The sequence below is a fragment of the Misgurnus anguillicaudatus genome, chromosome 6, assembly GCF_027580225.2.
Source record: "Misgurnus anguillicaudatus chromosome 6, ASM2758022v2, whole genome shotgun sequence".
Lineage (NCBI taxonomy): Eukaryota > Metazoa > Chordata > Actinopteri > Cypriniformes > Cobitidae > Misgurnus > Misgurnus anguillicaudatus.
This window is the reverse complement of record NC_073342.2, coordinates 7,468,984-7,488,663: the sequence shown is the minus strand read 5'-3', so window position 1 is coordinate 7,488,663 and position 19,680 is coordinate 7,468,984. Positions and strand designations below refer to the sequence as shown.

Genomic DNA, 19,680 nt, shown 5'->3' with positions numbered 1-19,680 from the left:
TTACAACAGGCTTGTCAGATGGCGTTAGATTGTCCACTTCCCCCCATGAGCTGCCAAGGGCTGTCTTGATTGCAGCCAGGTAGTCTGCCTTGTTTCATTTCCTTCCTGCAGGATGCACACTTATTCTTGGTGGAATCTTTTGTGATCTGGTCGCACTGTCATTGGATTGTCAGGTTGAGCTTCCAGAACTTGAGGAGGCAGATACCAGGATGTTTGCTCACATTGCATACTCCGTACAAATTCTGCACCACGAACGAGCTGTAGTTGTTGCAACTGACACAGTTGTGATCATGATGTGCATGCACTACATCACACACATGGATGGGCTGCAGAAGCTATGGGTGAAAACGATGGATATCTTCCTACCTGTTCATGCCACCACAGAAGCTCTGACAGGGAAGTATAATGCTGCTGCTTCAGAGGTTACATCCCTTCTCCTCAGCACCTACATACTTACCGGATGTGACACAGTGAGCTATCCGTACAGAAGAGGAAAAAGGTGGGCCTACACAACATTGACTGACAGACAGACATTCTGCCGCTGTGCAGGTACAGTGATCTGAGGAAACCTGGGATGTTCAGGAAAAGGTAATAACAGCAGCATGGCGATACATGGTGTCACTATGACAGGAGTGACTTTGGTGGTACTCTAGATGCACTTCAAGCCCATCTCTTTGTGAGCAGCAAAGGAGACATGCGTTGCCTTCGACCAACTGAAGATGCCTTTTAATTACACCTTTGCAGATCCCTGCATCAGTTGGCACACATAGTTCAGCCAACCTAAGCAGCTGCCACTGATTTTGGGAGACAACTTGTCAATGGCAAATTGGTGGCAACCATGATGCCGAAAGAGGCAAAACCTTCTGAACTCAAACACAGCAAATACTGCCACTGCAAGAAAAGCATGCATGCCCGAGGATGCTTCTGTGCAAGAGCCAATGTGAAGTGTGGCATTGCATGTCTCTACACTGGGGATGTTTAAGGATTGAACTTGCGCTTGAAGACAGGGACATGTAAGTAGGCTGTGCGCATGTGTGTGTGTTAGAGAGTGAGGGGGTTGTATCTTTTATCACGCTGCTGTATAACCCTCAAATTCTTGTTTGCTGTCTCCTCAGGTGGTGAGAATGAAGGTCTGTCCTCAGAGCAGTATCTGCAGTGTGCCACCCTTCTGATTATCCCACCTCACATGGACCTGCATCTAGTTAATAAGTTATGTTATTTTTTTTTCGGTTAAAGGGACATTTCACCCATGGAAACATGAATCCTTATTGAAAGTGGGTCATATTTGTAGTCAAAATGTAACATACATTTCAAATGTGGTGCCTATTTGACCGAAAAAAGACAGAAAGTGACTTTAGGGCAGGCGCGGAGCTATGGCCTGGGCCCGCCCAGATTGACTGCTGGCCCGCCCAATCAGAAATGTAAAAAAATAGTACTCTGTATAGTTAGACATGAATACTACTTCATATGGTGTATTTTATCTATTGCATGTTATGTTAAAAACAGTAAAATTATAAGTAAGCCTGATAACTATTTAAAGGAGCATTTCACCCGTAGAAACATTAATCTTTATTGAAATTGTGTCATATTTGTAGTAGAAATTTAACACACACATCAAATGTGGTGCCTACTTGACCGAGAATAGACAGAAATTGACTTTAGGGTGTCATTTGTGTGGAGTGCCGCAGCTCCCACGGTGCGCCGCGATGCGCGGCTCCGCGGGCCGCTCCCACTAATCCGGAACACCGCCTACAAGACTTATTCATTTCACAGAAAACTTTTATCGAGTTAGTTGGCGAATTACTCCTCGTTTGTTTTTCTGTCAAAATGGTGAATTCTTGCATGGTACAGGGATGTTCAGTCAAAGCAAGGAAAGGGCAACAAGTAAGTTTTCATTATCTACCGAAAGATACGGAGCGATGCAAACAGTGGCTCAGGGTGATAAATCATCCGTACTACTCGGAACACACACCCGCGGAATATTTGAAAAAACTAAAGGTTTGCAGTCTTCATTTCAAAAAAGAAGACTTCCAATTGAATGTCTTGGGAATGAAGAGAGTCGCTCTTTTGGACTCCGCCATTCCGTCGGTGTTTACCTTTCCAGAAGACGATGAACAACCGGGGCCATCTGGACTTAGCAGCGCGAAACGCATTCGCTTGGAGGTAAGAGACTTCCTCGACTATATTTCTGTAAACATATACAGTCTTCTGAAGTAAAGCATTACATACAATATGAGATGTATATACGTTGGCTATTTACAAAGTAAATTTGACGTTTTCCGCGTGTTTTTCTTGCTTGTGGTTCTAATGTGTCGTCATCACTAAACTGTAACTTGCTTGGCAAATTAGCATCGCAACATTATAAAGACGCTTCAGATATGTTCTATATACGTTTGCTGGTATCAATGTAAATCCGCCTTGTTTCACGTTTGATAGTTTGATGTTGTTGAAATGTTCGTTTGATAGTTTGATATTGTTGAAAAGTTCGTTTGATAGTTTGATGTTGTTGAATTGTTCGTTTGATGTTGTTGAATTGTTCGTTTGATATTGTTAAAATGTTCGTTTGATATTGTTAAAATGTTCGTTTGATATTGTTAAAATGTTCGTTTGATATTGTTAAAATGTTCGTTTGATATTGTCAAAATGTTCGTTTGATATTGTCAAAATGTTCGTTTGATATTGTTGAAATGTTCGTTTGATATTGTTGAAATGTTCGTTTGATATTGTTAAAATGTTCGTTTGATATTGTTGAAATGTTTTTAACGTTATTGAACGTATGGCATTTCAGACTGAAACTGCGTCTGATGCTGCTTTGCTATCGTCGTCGTCGGAAGATGATGAACAACCTATTACAACATCAACACCAGTCAAGCAACCTACCCCTGTCCAAGCAGCACAGTTTGTAAGTTTTGTACACCATATTTGCTCTAATGGAATTCTCAAACCAATGTATGATTAAAATTAAAGAAATTTAACACTGAAAATAAACCTCTTTTTGATTGTACAGTTGCCAAGTACACCTGGTGCCCTTGACACAAGTGCCAGCAGCATTGAAGTTGGTTTCATCGACGAAAGCTATCAGCTTGAGTCGACCATTACCCCCACATCATCATCTTCGTCATCAGAAGATGAAGGTGGAAAAGACTGGCATGAGAAGAAGGTTATTGTCAATGAATCTAGCCTAATGTCACTATTTAAATTCTGCCAGATGTGTGGGAAACCAATTTCTTCAAAGGACATCTTTGATAATGGGGCACAGAGAAAAGTAAAATGGACTTGTCTTGGGGGTCATTCGGGGACTTGGACATCTTCACCTGATGTTAGAGGAATGCCACAGGTGAATCTCCTTTCTGCAGCAGCTGTTTTGTTCAAGGGTGGAACATACACGGAACTGTCAGACTGGTGCACAACCATGAGCATCCAAATGATTTCACAAACGACATTTTACACCATTCAGAACGCATACTTGCATCCCGCTATTGAGAACTTGTATGAGGAGAGAAGAAATGAAGTTTTGGCAAGAATTTATTTGGAACAGGAGGATGGGAAGCGCCCACACTTGGCGGGCGATGGCCGATGTGACTCGCCAGGTTTCAATGCAAAATATTGTCACTACACATTTATGCTACACGATACAAAGGAGATAATCCACACAGAGCTGGTGCAGGTAAAATGCATATAAATGTATACAGAATCACAATAATTCAAAATCACTGCTGCTATGTTGAAAACTTTGATAACATCAAACTTGAACTTTAGTGTACAGAGGCCACCAGCTCTGGAGCCATGGAGCCATTAGGTTTTAGAAGGGGAATGACAGAGCTTCTAGACTTGGGCCTTGACGTGGAGGTGATGACAACGGACCGCTCGTCATCAATAAGGAAGATAATGAGGGAACAATATCATAATATCCAGCACAAATTCGACATCTGGCACACAGCCAAAGGTATGTATTTTTTGCCACTCTTGTAAACACACACGCTACTCTCTACATTTTTCATTTCATTTTTCATCTCATTGTGTTACTCCCCACCCCACTCACAAATCTGTGCAGCCTTGTAGAACTTATTGTAGAGGTAAATCCCAGTGACAAGCCACACACTGTGCAATAGAGCACCATGTGGGTAAAATAAGTAATAGCTAAATAAACCTAAAATAAACAGTGGATATAAATGTCTCTGACAGGGTTAATAGGGACAATACAAAAATAAATGGACGATGTTGTTTTTTTTATCAAAATTATTCTGCATTTACGGCCACAGGTTTCCGGAATAAAATACTGACGAAAGGGAAAAAAAAGGACACTGCAATCCTTCTCGCATGGACCAGGTCAGTGTTGGTTTGTAGTCTTGGAAAATTTACATTACTTTACAAGGTTGGAAATTACTAATTTCAATATCATTCACAGGTCTATCGTAAACCACATGTGGTATACCTGTGCCACAAGTAAGGGGAACATAGAGGTAGGGAATCAAAAGCTGCAATACCACAATGTCTGTCTGATTTGTGTATTTTATAGCATTAGTATTATTGAAAACCTTTTCTTTCACAAAGGCACTGCAAAACCGTTGGAAATCAATTATACACCATGTTTGCAATGAACACGAGTGGAGAGATGATGACGGAACACTGCATCAGTGTGATCATCCTCCTCTTACTGCCCTGGACCAGAGGGTGCGAATGTGGATTGGCAAGGACTCGGTGGCATTGCAGGCCCTGTCGTCACTGGTCCTAGACAAAAAACTGTTGAAAGACCTCAACCAGATGGCACTCTTCAAACATACTGGTGAGAATATATGCACTTTTACTATTGCATCCTAAATGAACATGTTTCAATTAATCCTATCCATCCTCTTTTCCTCTATGTAATTGTACACAGGGCCACTGCAGAACTTTCATATTACCATGTTGAAATACCTCCCCAAGCGGCAGGCCTTCTCATACCATGGGATGAGGGAGAGGTGCCACCTTGCCATCTTGGACCATAATGAAAACATTGTGAAAAGGAGGCAAGCCACCACAGTGACAGGTTTGTTACCATGTGCTCTTTTGATAGTTTAACCAAAATAAGAATAACAGCTAACTGAATTGGCATACTTTGCTGAAAGGTGTAATGTATTCATTGTGGAGAAATGTCTAGTGCAATCAAATCTACATTTATAATTTATTATATTATATTCCTTGTCATTTACAGGAGAAGAACGATTCAAGCAGGTGTACTGCAAGAAATCCAAGCAGTGGATACTAAAAAAAGTCTACACACCACATACCACAGACTTTGTCACAGATTTAATAGAGAAGGTCCTGGAAAATAGACGGAATCCAAACATCCCATTCAAAATGGCGACCTCGTCACTTGCCCTGCCACAACCTGCGTTGCCACCCAACATAGCCCCAATACCGAAACCTTCAAAGGAGACTGCCAAAGAATCATTCCAAAGCCGCTTCTGATACATCACATCGCACCCAACTCCATCTCTCACTGCTCTGCCTCACCAGCTGTGCCTTTTTATATTCTGCCACCACTGTGTGTGTCTGTGTGTGTATATATTTACATTTTATTTTTATCTTGTTTAGTTTCTATAACTACATTAATGCCTTTGCTATTAAACTTTCTGAATATTTTAATTATTTAATTTGTGAATAAACCAAAACTTCTTCAATCATGCACTCCTTTCTGTGTACACCAAAATTCTACATTATTAACTCAGAAGGAGGTAAATGGTTTTGCCAATGACTTATAGTGCAATTTAAATTCGCTAAATCAGAATAAAATAATATGACCTGACCATTATTTTCCTATCTGTTGTCATGTCAGGCAACAGTAGCTAAGTAGCTCCAGTTACAACATGTTTGTCGTCCAATAACTTTCTCTAATATAAACTTGGAAATGAAGACACTTGGAACTTTACTTCCAAATTATCCGATGTAAAAAATAAGTTACATACACTAAAGTGTGGTGGGAAAAAATTATTAGCATTAAACTTGTTTTTATTTCAAGTTGTAAATAGTGTAATTTAGATATACCACATCTACTAAACCTTTATTATTTGCAGTTTTAAAATGTTTTTTTTTATATTTACACAAAATATTTCTGTAGGAAACACCCTAAAATGTAAACTTCAACTTTTATAACCTACACACAATGATAATTACCAGATCACAAGTGTTTGCCCTGGTCATGCCAGTCATTGTAACAGGAGCATTATTTTGATAACTGATAAATGGCTACCATCATTTTGATAGGTGATAAAAGGTAACGTTACGTCATTTATAACTTATCAAAATAATGGTTTGCCATTTATCACTTATCTAAATAATGGTTAGCCATACAGCACTGGCTGAACGATATTATAAATAATGTGAATGAATGAATCAATGAATGAATAGATGAATGAATATACTTTATTCGAATAATTGCTACAGTGCAAGAATATATAAAAAATATAACAGTGATGAAAAGATTTACACAGTTATCATATTTTACAACATATTAACAATGGAAGTTACAGTTCCTCCTGAGCGTCCTCAACTTCTTGGTGCCCGCTGTAATGGCCATCTGGAGCAGGGTATTTAGTACGGATTGCCTGCACAACACAGGCGGGTAAAACGACACGATTGCCTCGACCTAATCTCTCGCCTTGCAGGACCCATTCAAGAAAGTGTCGGTAGGCTGTTAGGCGATATTGTCTACAAAACATTGACCATACAGTTAGCGATGCATGGTATTTGTGTTTAGCGTGCCACAGTAACGTTAGTTTGCAATGCAACATCAAGCTGTGTAGTAAATAAGCCAAGCTCAGCCGGCTGACGTTACGTATTAAACTGTAATAACTTCGTGCTAATGCTTGAACAAATTGTGTACATACATGTCACGTTGGTATGGGAAAGAAAATAGAAACACTTACTTTATACTCAGACGTCCGTTTGTCCCTGCAGGCTTTGGCTGTCGCTTCCAGTTGACCTTCGGTATTCTGAAATATGTATCCAAAACGCCGCTGTCCATATGCGGTGCGAAGCTTGGGTGGTTCACCACACAAACGTCCTCATCTGATGTAGCGATTTCGTCCAAAAGAAACTGGCATCTGTCAAATTCTCTGCAGCAGACGGACTCAATTTCTGTGTCCGTAGGCGCACACCGAGAGCACAGGCACCACCAGTTCCTCCCAGCTCGAGTCAGTCCGAGCTCCTCGCCCGCGACAGGCAGGGCTACTGCCGCCGCGACCGCAGCCGCCTCCTGTTCCTCCATCTGCCTCAGCTGCTCTTCGCTATATTGTGGCTCAAAAAGATAGCCACGAACATCCGATTCGAGCACCACGGTTTCGAAATCACCCTCTTCCATATCATTCTGATTACCTTCCGCCATTTTTGTGAAATATCAAGCCTGGCTCCACAACGTCGGTTAGCTTAGCTTAGCATAAAGATGGCGGCTTATCGTTTTTTTTCCGTATGCGTTCGTATGTTTTCGTAAGTCCCACCCACTGATATGTAATAGGTCTGTAGCGTGAGTGGGTCCCACCCATAGCCCCCACCTTGGAAAAATGAGGAATGAGTGTCTGTAGTCTTTCACACTGAACAGAGATACAGGATTTCCTTCTTTCAATGACGCAAAATGACGATTTTTACATCATTGAAAGAAGGAAGTGCCTGACTGAAATCTGTATTTCTCCCCTCTCAGGGGAAACTGAGGGAATAATGCACAACCATTCAAAAACATGACTGGGGTTCTAACTATACAAAGCTTAATGCAAATTGGTGAAGTTGCCCTTTAAAAACTATTATAAAGAAGTTGAATGTTGCGTTACATTATGGTTCTAATGAGAAAAATATTCCCGCTAACTTTTTTTGCAAGCAAGTGAAAAACGTATTTTGAATAACAACACGTTATAAATATGTGCTGCGTGCTTTCCTCTCAATAACATAAACACACAACAAATATTACAGCGGGGTAAAAAATAGAAAGAAAAGATCTGATCACAGTGATGTTGTTTGATATACCCTACCAGCTCTCTAACTCAGCACTATAAGTCACGCCACATTTATTGCTACACTTTATACAATATAGCCTATTGCTTTTAAGCAACAAATAGCCTATCATAACAACCTATAAGCCTACTGTGTAATTGAGACATTAATTTAAGAAATGCATTAAAAGCAGAAAGACGTAGGCTGCGGAAATATAGTGGGTTCACTTCAATCCACACCACAGACGTTCTTGGTTTGCTTCTTATTTATTAAATCGAGGCAATTGTTTGATTAAACATTGATTAATATTAAGATACAATTTATACAAAACAAAATTTACTTTAAAGAAAGTCTTTCTACAAAACAAACCTATGCAGGGCTCGCAAAATCGCTACCCCGAAGTCCCGGGGCTATGGCGAATTCCTGTCAGGGTACGAAAATTTATCTGCGCCCTATCAGGCAGAGGAAAAAATATTGTAATGTGTTCGCATTCTCTCAGATTTATTTAGGTAATTATATTTTATGTAATTCGGTGTCATCTTGTTAGTCATTACTATCCCCACTAACAAGTAAAACTGTCAGGAAATGAAGTGAAAGCATAATTAAACCCATTATTCCTTTCGTGTTCACGTCTGATATTCGCGCTCCACTCTTCACGCGTAGGCTACCCGCTTGCTCTTATGCTCATCAAAAGTATATTAAGGGCCAGATTTACTAAGCGCTTGCGCCAGCGTAAACCATCATTTTGGCGGTAAATAGCGATGTCGGAATTTACTAAAGACGCGCAGTGGATCATTAGCGCTGAAAAGGTGTGGTCTAGTTCTTTTTGCGACTGACCTGATTGCATATGCATTTCTAGGAGTTTCCCTTTCAGACGCAAACATTTTGGGAGGAGACTATTTAAATGATTCACGCAACGCAATTTACTAATGTTTGCGCATGTGTTATGTATGGCATTTGCGCGACTATTTAACGCCGAAAAAAAGCATGTCTTAAATCATTTTGCGCTCGAAATGGCTGCAATTGTTGTTGCTAGGAGGAGACATCGCAGAAATCAGAGACTGCATGGTAGAAGGGAGAGGATTTTTTCCACACGTATCAATTTATTTGGAATGCCAGAACAACAAATTATCCAAAAATTTCGTTTGCCAAGCCATGTTATTCTAAATTTGCTGGAAGAAATACAAGACGATCTGGAGCCCTCAACTAGAAGGAGTCACGCAATCCCAGGTGTTTCAAAACTGCTTGCAACAATTCATTTTTTGTCCTCCTGTTCTTTTCAGTCTACTGTGGCTACGTTAGCTGGAATTTCACAATCCGCATTTTCACCTGCGTTGTCCGTGGTGCTGAAGTCACTGATGAAAATAGTACATCAGCATATAATATTCCCAAATCGGCCGGAAGCTTTTGGTACAGTAAAACAGGGTTTTCAGACCATGTCGGGTTTCCCAAATGTGCTTGGATCAATCGATGGAACACATGTTCAGCTCATCCCTCCATCTGAAACAGAGCATGTGTTCCGCAACAGGAAGCACACACACTCTCTCTCTGCTTATTTGCAACCATGCGCTAATTTGCGCTGCTCTTAGTAGATTGGTTGGTCATTATGGAAATCAGCTGTTGCGCCTGTGTTATTTAATTAGCGCTTTTTTAGTAAATAACCCGCAGATATCACCACTCCCATCAGCGCATTTTTGGAATTGCGCTCATGCGCTAATTTGCCCTGTTTAGTAAATCTGGCCCTAAATGTTTATTTATTTGTCATTTCGTTTAACCTCAGAGTCTAACATTATTCAAGCAATTTCCTTTTTCTTTCTTTATTTAGTAAGTTAACTTAAATATGTGAGAACGAAAATATATTTTTAGTGATTTGCATGAGGAGAATATGATGTTAGAAGCTTAATTTTAAGCATTTAGTAGCCTAATTTATTTGAACACTTTAATAGGCTACTTAAAAAAGTATTAGGTTTTTTATGTTCATTTATATTTCTTGTCACTGTGTGCAGGTTCTTTTTTTGTAGGCTATGACAGCCCAATAATTTTTTTTTACCAAAAAGGCTTAATTAATGTCATGTTGCTTTACAATTTAAAGTATATCAATAATGTCAAAAATGTGACGTGCAGTTCGGGTGTGTGTGTATGCTGTTTAAATTAGTGTTCTCACCAATACGCTTGTGATTCCTGAAGTTTTAACGGATTTTATAGACTTGTTATAGTTTCTTATTCAAAAGTGACACCCATAGATTCAGGCCCACCCAGACTTAATCCATGCCCACCTATATGTCACGTTCTGCATCCGCCACTGCTTTAGGGTGCATTTGTATGGAAGACAACAACTCCCACAATGCACAGCTCTGCAAGCCACTCCCAAATAAAATAGAAACACTTACTTTATAGTCAGATGTCCGTTTGTCCCTGCAGGCTTTGGCTGTCACTTCCAGTTGACCTTTGGTATTCTAAAATATGTATCCAGAATGCTGCTGTCCATATGCGGTGCGAAGCTTGGGTGGTTCACCACACAAATGTCCATATCCTCATCTGATGTAGAAATTTCATCCAGAAGAAACTGGCATCTTTGAAATTCTCTGCAGCAGACGGACTCCATTTCTGTGTCCGTAGGTGCACAGCAAGAGCACAGGCACAACCAGTCCATCCCAGCTTGAGTCAGTCCAGGCTCCTCGCCTGCGACAGGCAGGTCTTCTACCTCGTCTTCTACCTTCTACAAGCAGGTTTTCTACCTCGACCTTCTACCTCCTGTTCCTCCATCTGCCTCAGCTGCTCTTCCCTGTATTGTGGCTCATAAAGAGCCTCGAAATCACCCTCTTCCATATCATATTGATAACCTTCCACCGTTGTTGGAAAACATCAAGCCTGGCTCCACAGCATCTTTTAGCTTAGATTCCAAAAAGATGGCAGCTGTATCATTTATTATCGTAAGTCCCACCCACTAATCTGTAATAGGTCTGTAGCGTCTGTAGCAAATGGCTCGGAGTCAGATTGAGGCCATTTGGCGTCTGGATCGTAAAAAGCCCTAAAATTGTGACTTTAGATAACCCTGTGTCCTGATAACACAATCACCCAGGTATCTACCACCTATCAGGGGTGTAAAATGGGCAACAATTAAAACAAATGCAGTCTTCAAAGGAGGTTCAAAGGAATTCCACCAGAGAAACGACGAATCGCCAGAGAAACAGCAGGGGGCACAGACTATATGTCTGTGATGAAACCACATTTGAAGATCACAATGAGCTGTTTAAATGTATATATATGTTATGTCCCTTTACTGCATGATCATGTATGTGTGATGTAACTTTGTGTCAACACTTTAGTTAGATTTTGTTCACTGTAGCATGGTTCATATCTTAGGTATGAAATTATTATTCAACGTGATCTTAAACCCATGTCTTGTCTAGTATCAAATTAACCTACTCTTTATTTCCTAATCATTTTTATGTATCATATTACCATAAGCCGCATCAATGTCATTTAATATCGATTTGAAGAGTTATGGAAACAAACTTTTATCATTATGCAAGTACGCAAATGTGATGTCTGAAAGATCAAAGGCTTGTTTCCGCACGCGATCGAACACTTCGCACATTGGTCATTCACCTAAAATGGGCTGGGCGCGTGAAAGGTCAAAACGGCCTATCGCCCAAGCCATCATTGCTCAATTGCTCAGTTCGCTCAATCTCTCAATCGCTGATTCGCTCAGTATCTCAGTCAGTGGCTTAGTTCACTCATGAGCGCTCAATCGCCCGGTTACTCAGGTAACCTGCCAGCGCAGTTTGGAAACTCGCTGAGACTCACCCAGAGTCCCTCAGATTCATCATCTTTTCTCTGAGCCCTGTCCTGTCTCTTCGGGACAGTCTTTCCTGGCTTTGCGCTAGAGTTCGGAAAACCCCGTAGACCAATCCACCCTACGAAACAACTTAACGGATTTCCATCTTAAACGAACACACCTGGATTCTCTCTCTCTCTCCTTGCTCGCACCGCGAGCATAAGAAACTTCGCACCGCATCACAAAGAGCCAAACGCAAGTATAAACTCGTTTTACTCGCTGATGTTCAAGCTTTACCCCTTATGAAAATTAAGGCGATCCTTAGAGATTTTCCGATGGTTTGTGCAGATGTTAAGCCATAGTGCTATTGCCAATCTTTTACTCTCTCTAGCTTTTTCAGTCTTTTCTTTCTCATCTATGTTTTATGTTATTGTATGTGTGTATGTTTAGTTAGTCGTTATGTGTACTTCATTTTATCGTTAATAAACCGGTTTGCATTTTCACAATTGAATTGTTTCTGTGTTCAATGCTCATGAAATTAAAGTCACTATTTCTGCCTTTTGATCCAGCTACAAGCTGCGAGTAGCACTGTATATCAGTGAGAAGGTTAATTTTAAAGGCCATGAAATTAACATTTCTTAGACGTTAATATACGATTATGGATATATGTCTTCGGTGGACGAACATATTAATTAATTGTTATTATTAATTCTGCCACGCCAGGTAAAACCTGATAAATTTGTATAGTTAATTACAGTTAATTATACATAATATTCCCTTTTGAGCTAAAATCTAAGATTCCCTTGGGAATCCCCGTAGTGTTTCGGTCGGAGGTTCATAGTGTTTCAAATAACGTTATTCCCCTCCTCCCGCATAAATTCGCTACACGTCCTACCAATAGCCCCCCTGGAAAAATAACGACAGAGGGTAGTCTTACACCCTCGACAAAGATATAGCAATTCCTTCTTTCAATGACACAAAATGACGATTTTTACATCATTGAAAGAAGGAAGTGCAACACTGAAATCTGTATTTCTCCCGTCTCAGGGGAAACTGAAAATGATGCAAGACCATTCAAAAACATGACTGGGTTTCTAAAGCTACAAAGCTTAATGCAAATGGGTGAAATATCTCTTTAAAGTTGTAATAGTTGTCATCTGAGGCAATAAAATAATTAAAGTCATTTTGCTGTATTATATTTATTGTGTGACACATTTCCATTGGGGAACAGGGTTATGTTGAAATTAAAAAGATCCCTAGACCATGATGTTTAATAATAGCCGTGTTTGCACTATCGGGCTTCAAGCGGGCGTGCCAGGGCCTGCCGAGGCCTGGGGCGTTTGCATTGTCACTTCCGGGGCATGATCGTGCTTCACTGGTGCTTCGTTGGTGCTTAAGGCCCGGCTTTTCTGGCCCGCCGAATTCCTTGGGCCAGAGCGGGCTTCTCTGGGCTAGGGGAGTGGTAAAGGTCAAAGGCGGAGTTTATCTGAGTCTCTGGCAAGATGCGCATCCATCTGTCTGCAGATTTCAAACTTTAAAAATAATCGAGATCACCAGTAATTTACTGTTTCACGGAAGATGCCTGCTATGTTTGTACTTAGGACTGAAGAAAATGATCTGCATATGTAAAAAACAAACACGCGTTACAACGCCGAACTCGCCATGCTAAGGATCCGGCGCACACTGCTACCGGTTTGGGAGAAGTTTATAAAGTTTCGGGCACAGAACAAGGTGTTTAAAGTGCAACAGTGCTGAGAAATTAAAGATGTGTGTTGAATCATCATTTCATCGTCCATCACTCCATGTATTAAAGCGATCGAGTCATGATGGTATCTGCAGTCGGTGAGTTAACATGCTACATAACGTTTGCATAAAAAACACTTAAAATACAAATACAAATGCTACATTACGTTTGCATACAAAACACTTAAAATACAAATAACGATTGCAGAAGTGTCTTACATGGGTGTTTTTTGTGTTATAGTGTCATCTCTGTTGAATTTTTTAGTCAGCCCTTAGAAAAAGTAACCATGGTTTTATTATAGTCATAGCCACGCTTTCTGGTATTTTGGAGATTAATTAAACTCTTATATGAATGTAGCAAACTTTATATGTCGGTATACTGTATGTGTATTTACAAACCCTTTATACAAAACGTCACATGTGCTGCTTTCTTTTGTGTCCGTTTTACAGAAAAATGCCAACGCAAAGCTTTCAGTTTGTCATCCAGGAGTTTTTATTTTGTATATGAGAGATGATACAGCAACAGATGAAAGAGCAGGAGATGAAACGAAGATGATGATGATGAGACGACAGGAGCCATGGATGTTGAAATCCATCCGGAGAAGATGTCTTTAAATACACCTGTCTGTGCACTGATATAAACTTCATTTGTAAATAAAGTACCGCTATTATTACTACGACTGCTTGTCAGTTTATTGAAAATGATTGCTTAATAAGGATCACATCTGAAACACAGAAATGGTAAGATGCAACAAAATGGTAAATATAACCATCATTAACTTAACCACTGTAACATAGCTTTTTAAATACATGTGTATATTCAGAGTTGATTCTTAACGAGTACATTTTCTAATGATTTCTCAAACGTTTTGATTTTTGAGATGCAAGTAAAGTGATTTTCAGTCCTATTCAGCTATTTCGAGGCAGTTCTTTATAGACAAAAGTATTTATTGATTGACACATTATTGAAATAGCTATTAGACAGTTACCTTGTGTTTCATGTGATGCTCAACTATTAACGTTTTCATGATTAAAGATATCACACCTCTTATAATGTGTAAGTATGTTTACATCGCCATAGAACTATAATTACAAACTTAACGTTACATATTTAGACACACGTGCATATTTTGCAAGATTATTTTACATAAATGTAAAACTAGGACTCGTTTATATTCTTTAAAATATTGTGTATATAGTATAATGGCACATTAGGTAGATGAATGCTTTATTTGTAATTATCCTACTTCATAAAGCTTATTGATCTGATATTGTCCCGTAATGAGATCGCTCGTGTGCAGCCAACATAAACTTCAAGAGTAACACCGCGGATGGAGCAAACATCTATCTTCTCATCTTGGCTTTCACCGTGCAAACAGCCGCCTCAGTTATGTTCTTTGTTTGTTGAATGATGATGCGATCTCACTCCCGTCTCATGTCAGATTGAAGTGACTTCCTCAAAGTAAAACAGGCGGAGTTGTGTGACGTTACATCCAGGTAGGCGTATTAAGGGCGAGGTATTCTGAAGCGCTGCGGCGCTATTGGCTTGACAATGCAAACGCGTCGTGATTTTGGCTACACAGCTGGAGGTCTGAGGCTATTGGCTCCGTGAGGCCCGTTTGAAGCCCTGGCTCGCACAGGCCCGATAGTGCAAAAGCGGCTAATGTGGACATTAACAATCATGTTATCCAGTATGTCTTTCGGAATTTTGAAAGTAGCCAAAAACTCTATTAAGGTTCTGAGCCTGTTGATGGCCAACTAGTAGTGAAATCATCACAGATCCATTGATTTTGGTTGGATTTTTATAATTTTTTCTGTGTAATGAGTATACTGTTTGGTGAAAAGCATGGTATATTGACTAATGTCATAACTTCGGGGAATAGTTGATTGCCAATGAAGTAAAGATTAAAATATTGGAAAAAAATATTTTTTTTGCATTAAATTGATGCAAAATTATGCAGAAATGTGTTTTAAGAGTTATTTTTTCAGTAGATGTTGTCAACACATGTGTTCTGTGTATCAGGAATGCATTTATTGACAGTTTACCCAACCCACTGAGGATTTGAGGAAAAAAAAAAATTTTCACAATATTCTGATAAAAATACAGGGTATGTACACTAAAATGGCCACAAATTATTTTCGCGATATTTCCGGCAGAGCAGACCCTCCAATTATTGGTTCTTGAGGTCAAAGTTAACATAAAAAAACACAAATAAAAAGTATGGCAGACCAGGTCAGGTTCAACCCATTTTATTGAGCTTTTGAGACTTTGGCTCCCCGACTATGACAGAAATTGAAAGATCGCTCCACTAGTGAGAAACATTGTGATTATGTGAATGTGTGAAAGTAAAAAACATTCAAAGAGTAATCCAAAAACAAACATTGATGTTTTTCATCCTCCACTTTGTTAAAAATGTAATGTCATTCTCCCGCAGCTCTATCATAATGTGATTGTTTCAGCTGGCTCTCATTAAAGTTTTAAGTTAGGACACCTGTGAGGTTACCCTAAAGTTAAGACCGTTTTTAGGATGTTTTGTCAAGTTAGGATGCTTCTGTAATACCACTTTCCTACCTGCAGTTAAGATAAGATAATGCATTTAGGAACATCATCCCAGCAAACACAGAACGTTCCCCTAACGTTAGTTTTTGGTTATATTTTGGTTATTTTTTTGGGAACCAAAAAATAACGTTCTGGGAACGTTATTTTTAGGTTTTATTTTTTGCAACCATAAAATAACGTTTCCATAACATTGTAGGGTGGTTATTTTTAAATAACCTAAAAATAACTTATACAGAACGTTATTTTTTGGTTCTTTTTTTGGAACCATAAAATAACGTTCCCATAACGTTGCAGGGTGGTTATTTTTAAAATAACCTAAAAATAACTTATACAGAACGTTATTTTTTGGTTCTTTTTTTGGTTCTTTTTTTGGAACCATAAAATAACGTTCCCATAACGTTGCAGGGTGGTTATTTTTAAAATAACCCAAAAATAACTTATACAGAACGTTATTTTTTGGTTATTTTTTTGGAACCATAAAATAACGTTCCCATAACGTTGCAGGGTGGTTACTTTTAAAATAACCCAAAAATAACTTATACAGAATGTTAATTTTTGGTTATTTTTTTGGAACCATAAAATAACGTTCCCATAACGTTGCAGGGTGGTTATTTTTAAAATGCTTCAGTGATGTGTGAGTGTTTATAGTGCTGTGAGTTTAACACTTCATGACTGAGATCAGAACAAAAAAGAATCTTCATCATCACACAAACCAAAAGAACAACAATGACTTTCATCTTCATCTGGGGGCATATTACGGAAAAGTCCTACCTTTTAAATCTTATCTTAACTGTTTGGTAACCATGGTAATTTCAGTTAGGACCTCATTTAAGACAAAAGCTATTACAGAATCGCAGCTAACAATTTTTGGTCCCCAAAACGTTCCCCTAACGTTAGTTTTTGGTTCTCAAAACGTTCCCCTAACGTTAGTTTTTGGTTCCCATAACGTTATTTTCCATTATTGTAAAAACTGAGAGAGAGATGCTGATTGTGATACTTAATAATGGAGAGGCGGCTGCTGTAAGGTCTGTTAAACTAAAGTGAATTACATGTTTATATATTTTCAATAAATATCTGTTTTAACTCTTCTTTATTGTGTTGAAGTCACTATTATATATTTGATAAAATATAATGTTATCTAAATACATAATATGTGATGTGTTGAGGTATTTTTATATGAAATAACCTGTGTTATATAATGGTATAATATTTTAATAGACATTTTTCCAGTAATAGCATAATTTAATTATTATAGATTTTGTATTAAATAAATTATTTTATTCCTCCTTATACGGAAATGTGTTTTACTTATTTTAGATAGATATGATAGATAAAAACCAACCAAAACACAGCATGGGATGTACTAATAGACGTGCCGTACTTTTGTAAGCCTTCACTTCTTCACAGAGGCTGGAGTCTTGCGCGCTCTGTCAGTGCGTGAACGGAGCCGCGGCAACGCGCCCTCGCACCCTGGTGAGATCATTTTTCACTCCATGTCAGCTGTGCATTGGTTAGCCAGGAAAGTTTTCTTTACAGAAATAGAACGTTATTTTTAGGTTATTTTAACGTTTTCCTAACGTTAGGAGAACGTTAGAATAACGTTATTCTAACGTTCTCCTAACGTTCTCCTAACGTTATTCTAACGTTCTCCTAACGTTATTCTAAACGTTAAAATAACCTAAAATAACGTTCTATTTCTGTAAAGAAAACTTTCCTGGCTAACCAAAAACAAACCTTGGAAAATAACGTTATGGGAACTAAAAACTAACGTTAGGGGAACGTTTTGAGAACCAAAAACTAACGTTAGGGGAACGTTTTGGGAACCAAAAACTGTTAGCTGGGATTCTGGGTAACACTTTATTTTACGACCCGCAAAGTACCGCGTAATTAAACCGAATTTACAGTGTACCCATTTGTAACAACAGGGTAAGTCTACAGTACGTACTTGTAGGTATAAGGGAATAATATTTTAAGTTTGGGGTAAGAAGGGGGTAGGAATATGAAGTATTATAAATTATTTATGCTCTGGGTGTTTTATGACTGCAGGGTGCCTGTTGTAGTATTGCGTGGTATGTTTGACTTAGTCAAGTCTATGGGGAAATTATGTTTTATTATTTTATTTTATTGTGAATTTTCATATTGACTACTGAATGTTGTATACAGTCGATGTCTACGAGCCACATCGGCAAATAAACACAACAGCACATCACTTTAGTAGCCTATATACTTGCTTTTAATAACAAAAGTCCAGCTGATTTAATGTGTTATATTTTTTTTAAGGTAAGTACAATAAAAATAGCAACTTATTCCCTATTTACCAGGAAACTCTCACATTTGCGGACATATCTGAAGTGGTGCTTTGCAATTTATTTACTTTTTTCAAATGACACAACAATGATCTCTCAAGCAGCACGCTATTTGTTTATTTTTAATAGGTGTTATCATTGGTAGGATAAAACTTTGCACATGTGTAAACACAAGTATTTTGGCCAAATATAATGGCAAACCAGAATGAAACAACGGCAGATATCAGCTCCCGCTAAAGCAAAAGACGACTACATGCGTAGGCTACTGCGCAGGGCTGCGTTTCCCGATAACGTTCTCCCTTAGCGCGCTACGAAGACTCTTAAGTTAAACCTTAACTACAGGTTTACCTTTTCTAGGCGCGTTTCCCGAACTGTACCTTAGCGGGTTTCTTAAGGTATTCTTTCTTACGTACGACGTTACCAGGTGCTGTCCATGGCGATGGTGCTGAATAGGTTGATATCGATTGCTCGACAATCAATTGTTCACTTTATGTAATAGGTACTTCGCTGCGTTATGAGAGAGCGGTGTTATTTATTAAAGAAACATTTCAGAAATAGAAAAAGTTACATTTATTAGGAATATATGGTAAAAATATTTCAAATTTAATATAAACCTTGTATATTTTATTTTATATCAAACCCATGCAAAACTCGCAACTTCATGTCCAAAAGTATAATGCATAAACTGCTCCAATGCATCCATTATTCCTTCACTTTAAAGGATAATTTATATTAGGGGTTAATAAATGCGTTGCACAGGGGAATAAGGTGGGTCGTGCAAGTCACCTGGCTTGGCATTACACTAAAAATATATAAAAACAAATTGTTGTTCATTAGTTCACGCGTTTATGTGCTTGGACACTGCGCAAGCAGCGCGTTTAAAATGCGGATAACGCTTAATGGACGCGTTTCTGGAGCCGCGCCTGTCTGTTTACCTTAAATATAACATAAAATATATATTATATGATATATAATTGTTGTATATGATTGTTTTAGGTTTTAGCTTTGATTAGTTTTAATGTGGAAAATGTGTTGACCTTATACAAGCAATAATCAAGTGGAGCATTTTCTTTTGAGTGTTTATAAAGAATTTGGCATGCAGCTGCCTCAAAGTTAGAAAACATTAAAAAACTTCGATGCAAAGTCGACTTAACATCAATAATAATATTTAGGAAAATCAACAATAATGATTTCGTGATGAATGTGCTCCCGTGTGGCATGCAATTTTTTTAACTTGATTTGTTTTATTTGCAGCTAAAATAGCCGGTAAACTAAAGATTTAACGGATTTGAAATGCACAAATGAAATAGTAAGATTTGCTGTAT

General features: G+C 38.6%; 2 protein-coding genes across 2 annotated transcripts; one reads left to right on the top strand and one right to left on the bottom strand.

Moving 5' to 3' along the window:
* The first annotated feature begins 1,734 nt into the window (after positions 1-1,734).
* Positions 1,735-5,663, top strand: LOC129438330 (uncharacterized). Its single transcript, XM_073868436.1, has 8 exons — positions 1,735-2,163; positions 2,789-2,902; positions 3,008-3,667; positions 3,760-3,946; positions 4,263-4,329; positions 4,409-4,463; positions 4,555-5,029; positions 5,195-5,663. Exons 1-7 carry the CDS (start codon positions 1,828-1,830, stop codon positions 4,819-4,821), a joined length of 1,686 nt encoding a protein of 561 aa, XP_073724537.1. The 5' UTR covers positions 1,735-1,827; the 3' UTR covers positions 4,822-5,029; positions 5,195-5,663.
* Positions 5,664-6,431: 768 nt separating this feature from the next.
* LOC129415031 (uncharacterized) lies at positions 6,432-7,768 on the bottom strand. The gene is made up of 2 exons (XM_055169199.2): positions 6,909-7,768; positions 6,432-6,690 (listed from the first exon to the last, which is right to left on the bottom strand). Exons 1-2 carry the CDS (start codon positions 7,364-7,366, stop codon positions 6,507-6,509), a joined length of 642 nt encoding a protein of 213 aa, XP_055025174.2. The 5' UTR covers positions 7,367-7,768; the 3' UTR covers positions 6,432-6,506.
* Between the last annotated feature and the right edge of the window lie 11,912 nt (positions 7,769-19,680).

Coding starts and splice junctions, on each gene's coding strand:
- LOC129438330 (XM_073868436.1), top strand. CDS start 1,828: ATGGTGAATTCTTGCATGGTACAGGGATGTTCAGTCAAAGCAAGGAAA. Junction 2,903..3,007: donor CTGTCCAAGCAGCACAGTTT/GTAAGTTTTGTA, acceptor TTGATTGTACAG/TTGCCAAGTACACCTGGTGC. Junction 3,947..4,262: donor CATCTGGCACACAGCCAAAG/GTATGTATTTTT, acceptor TTACGGCCACAG/GTTTCCGGAATAAAATACTG.
- LOC129415031 (XM_055169199.2), bottom strand. CDS start 7,366: ATGGCGGAAGGTAATCAGAATGATATGGAAGAGGGTGATTTCGAAACC. Junction 6,691..6,908: donor AACGGACGTCTGAGTATAAA/GTAAGTGTTTCT, acceptor AATGTTTTGTAG/ACAATATCGCCTAACAGCCT.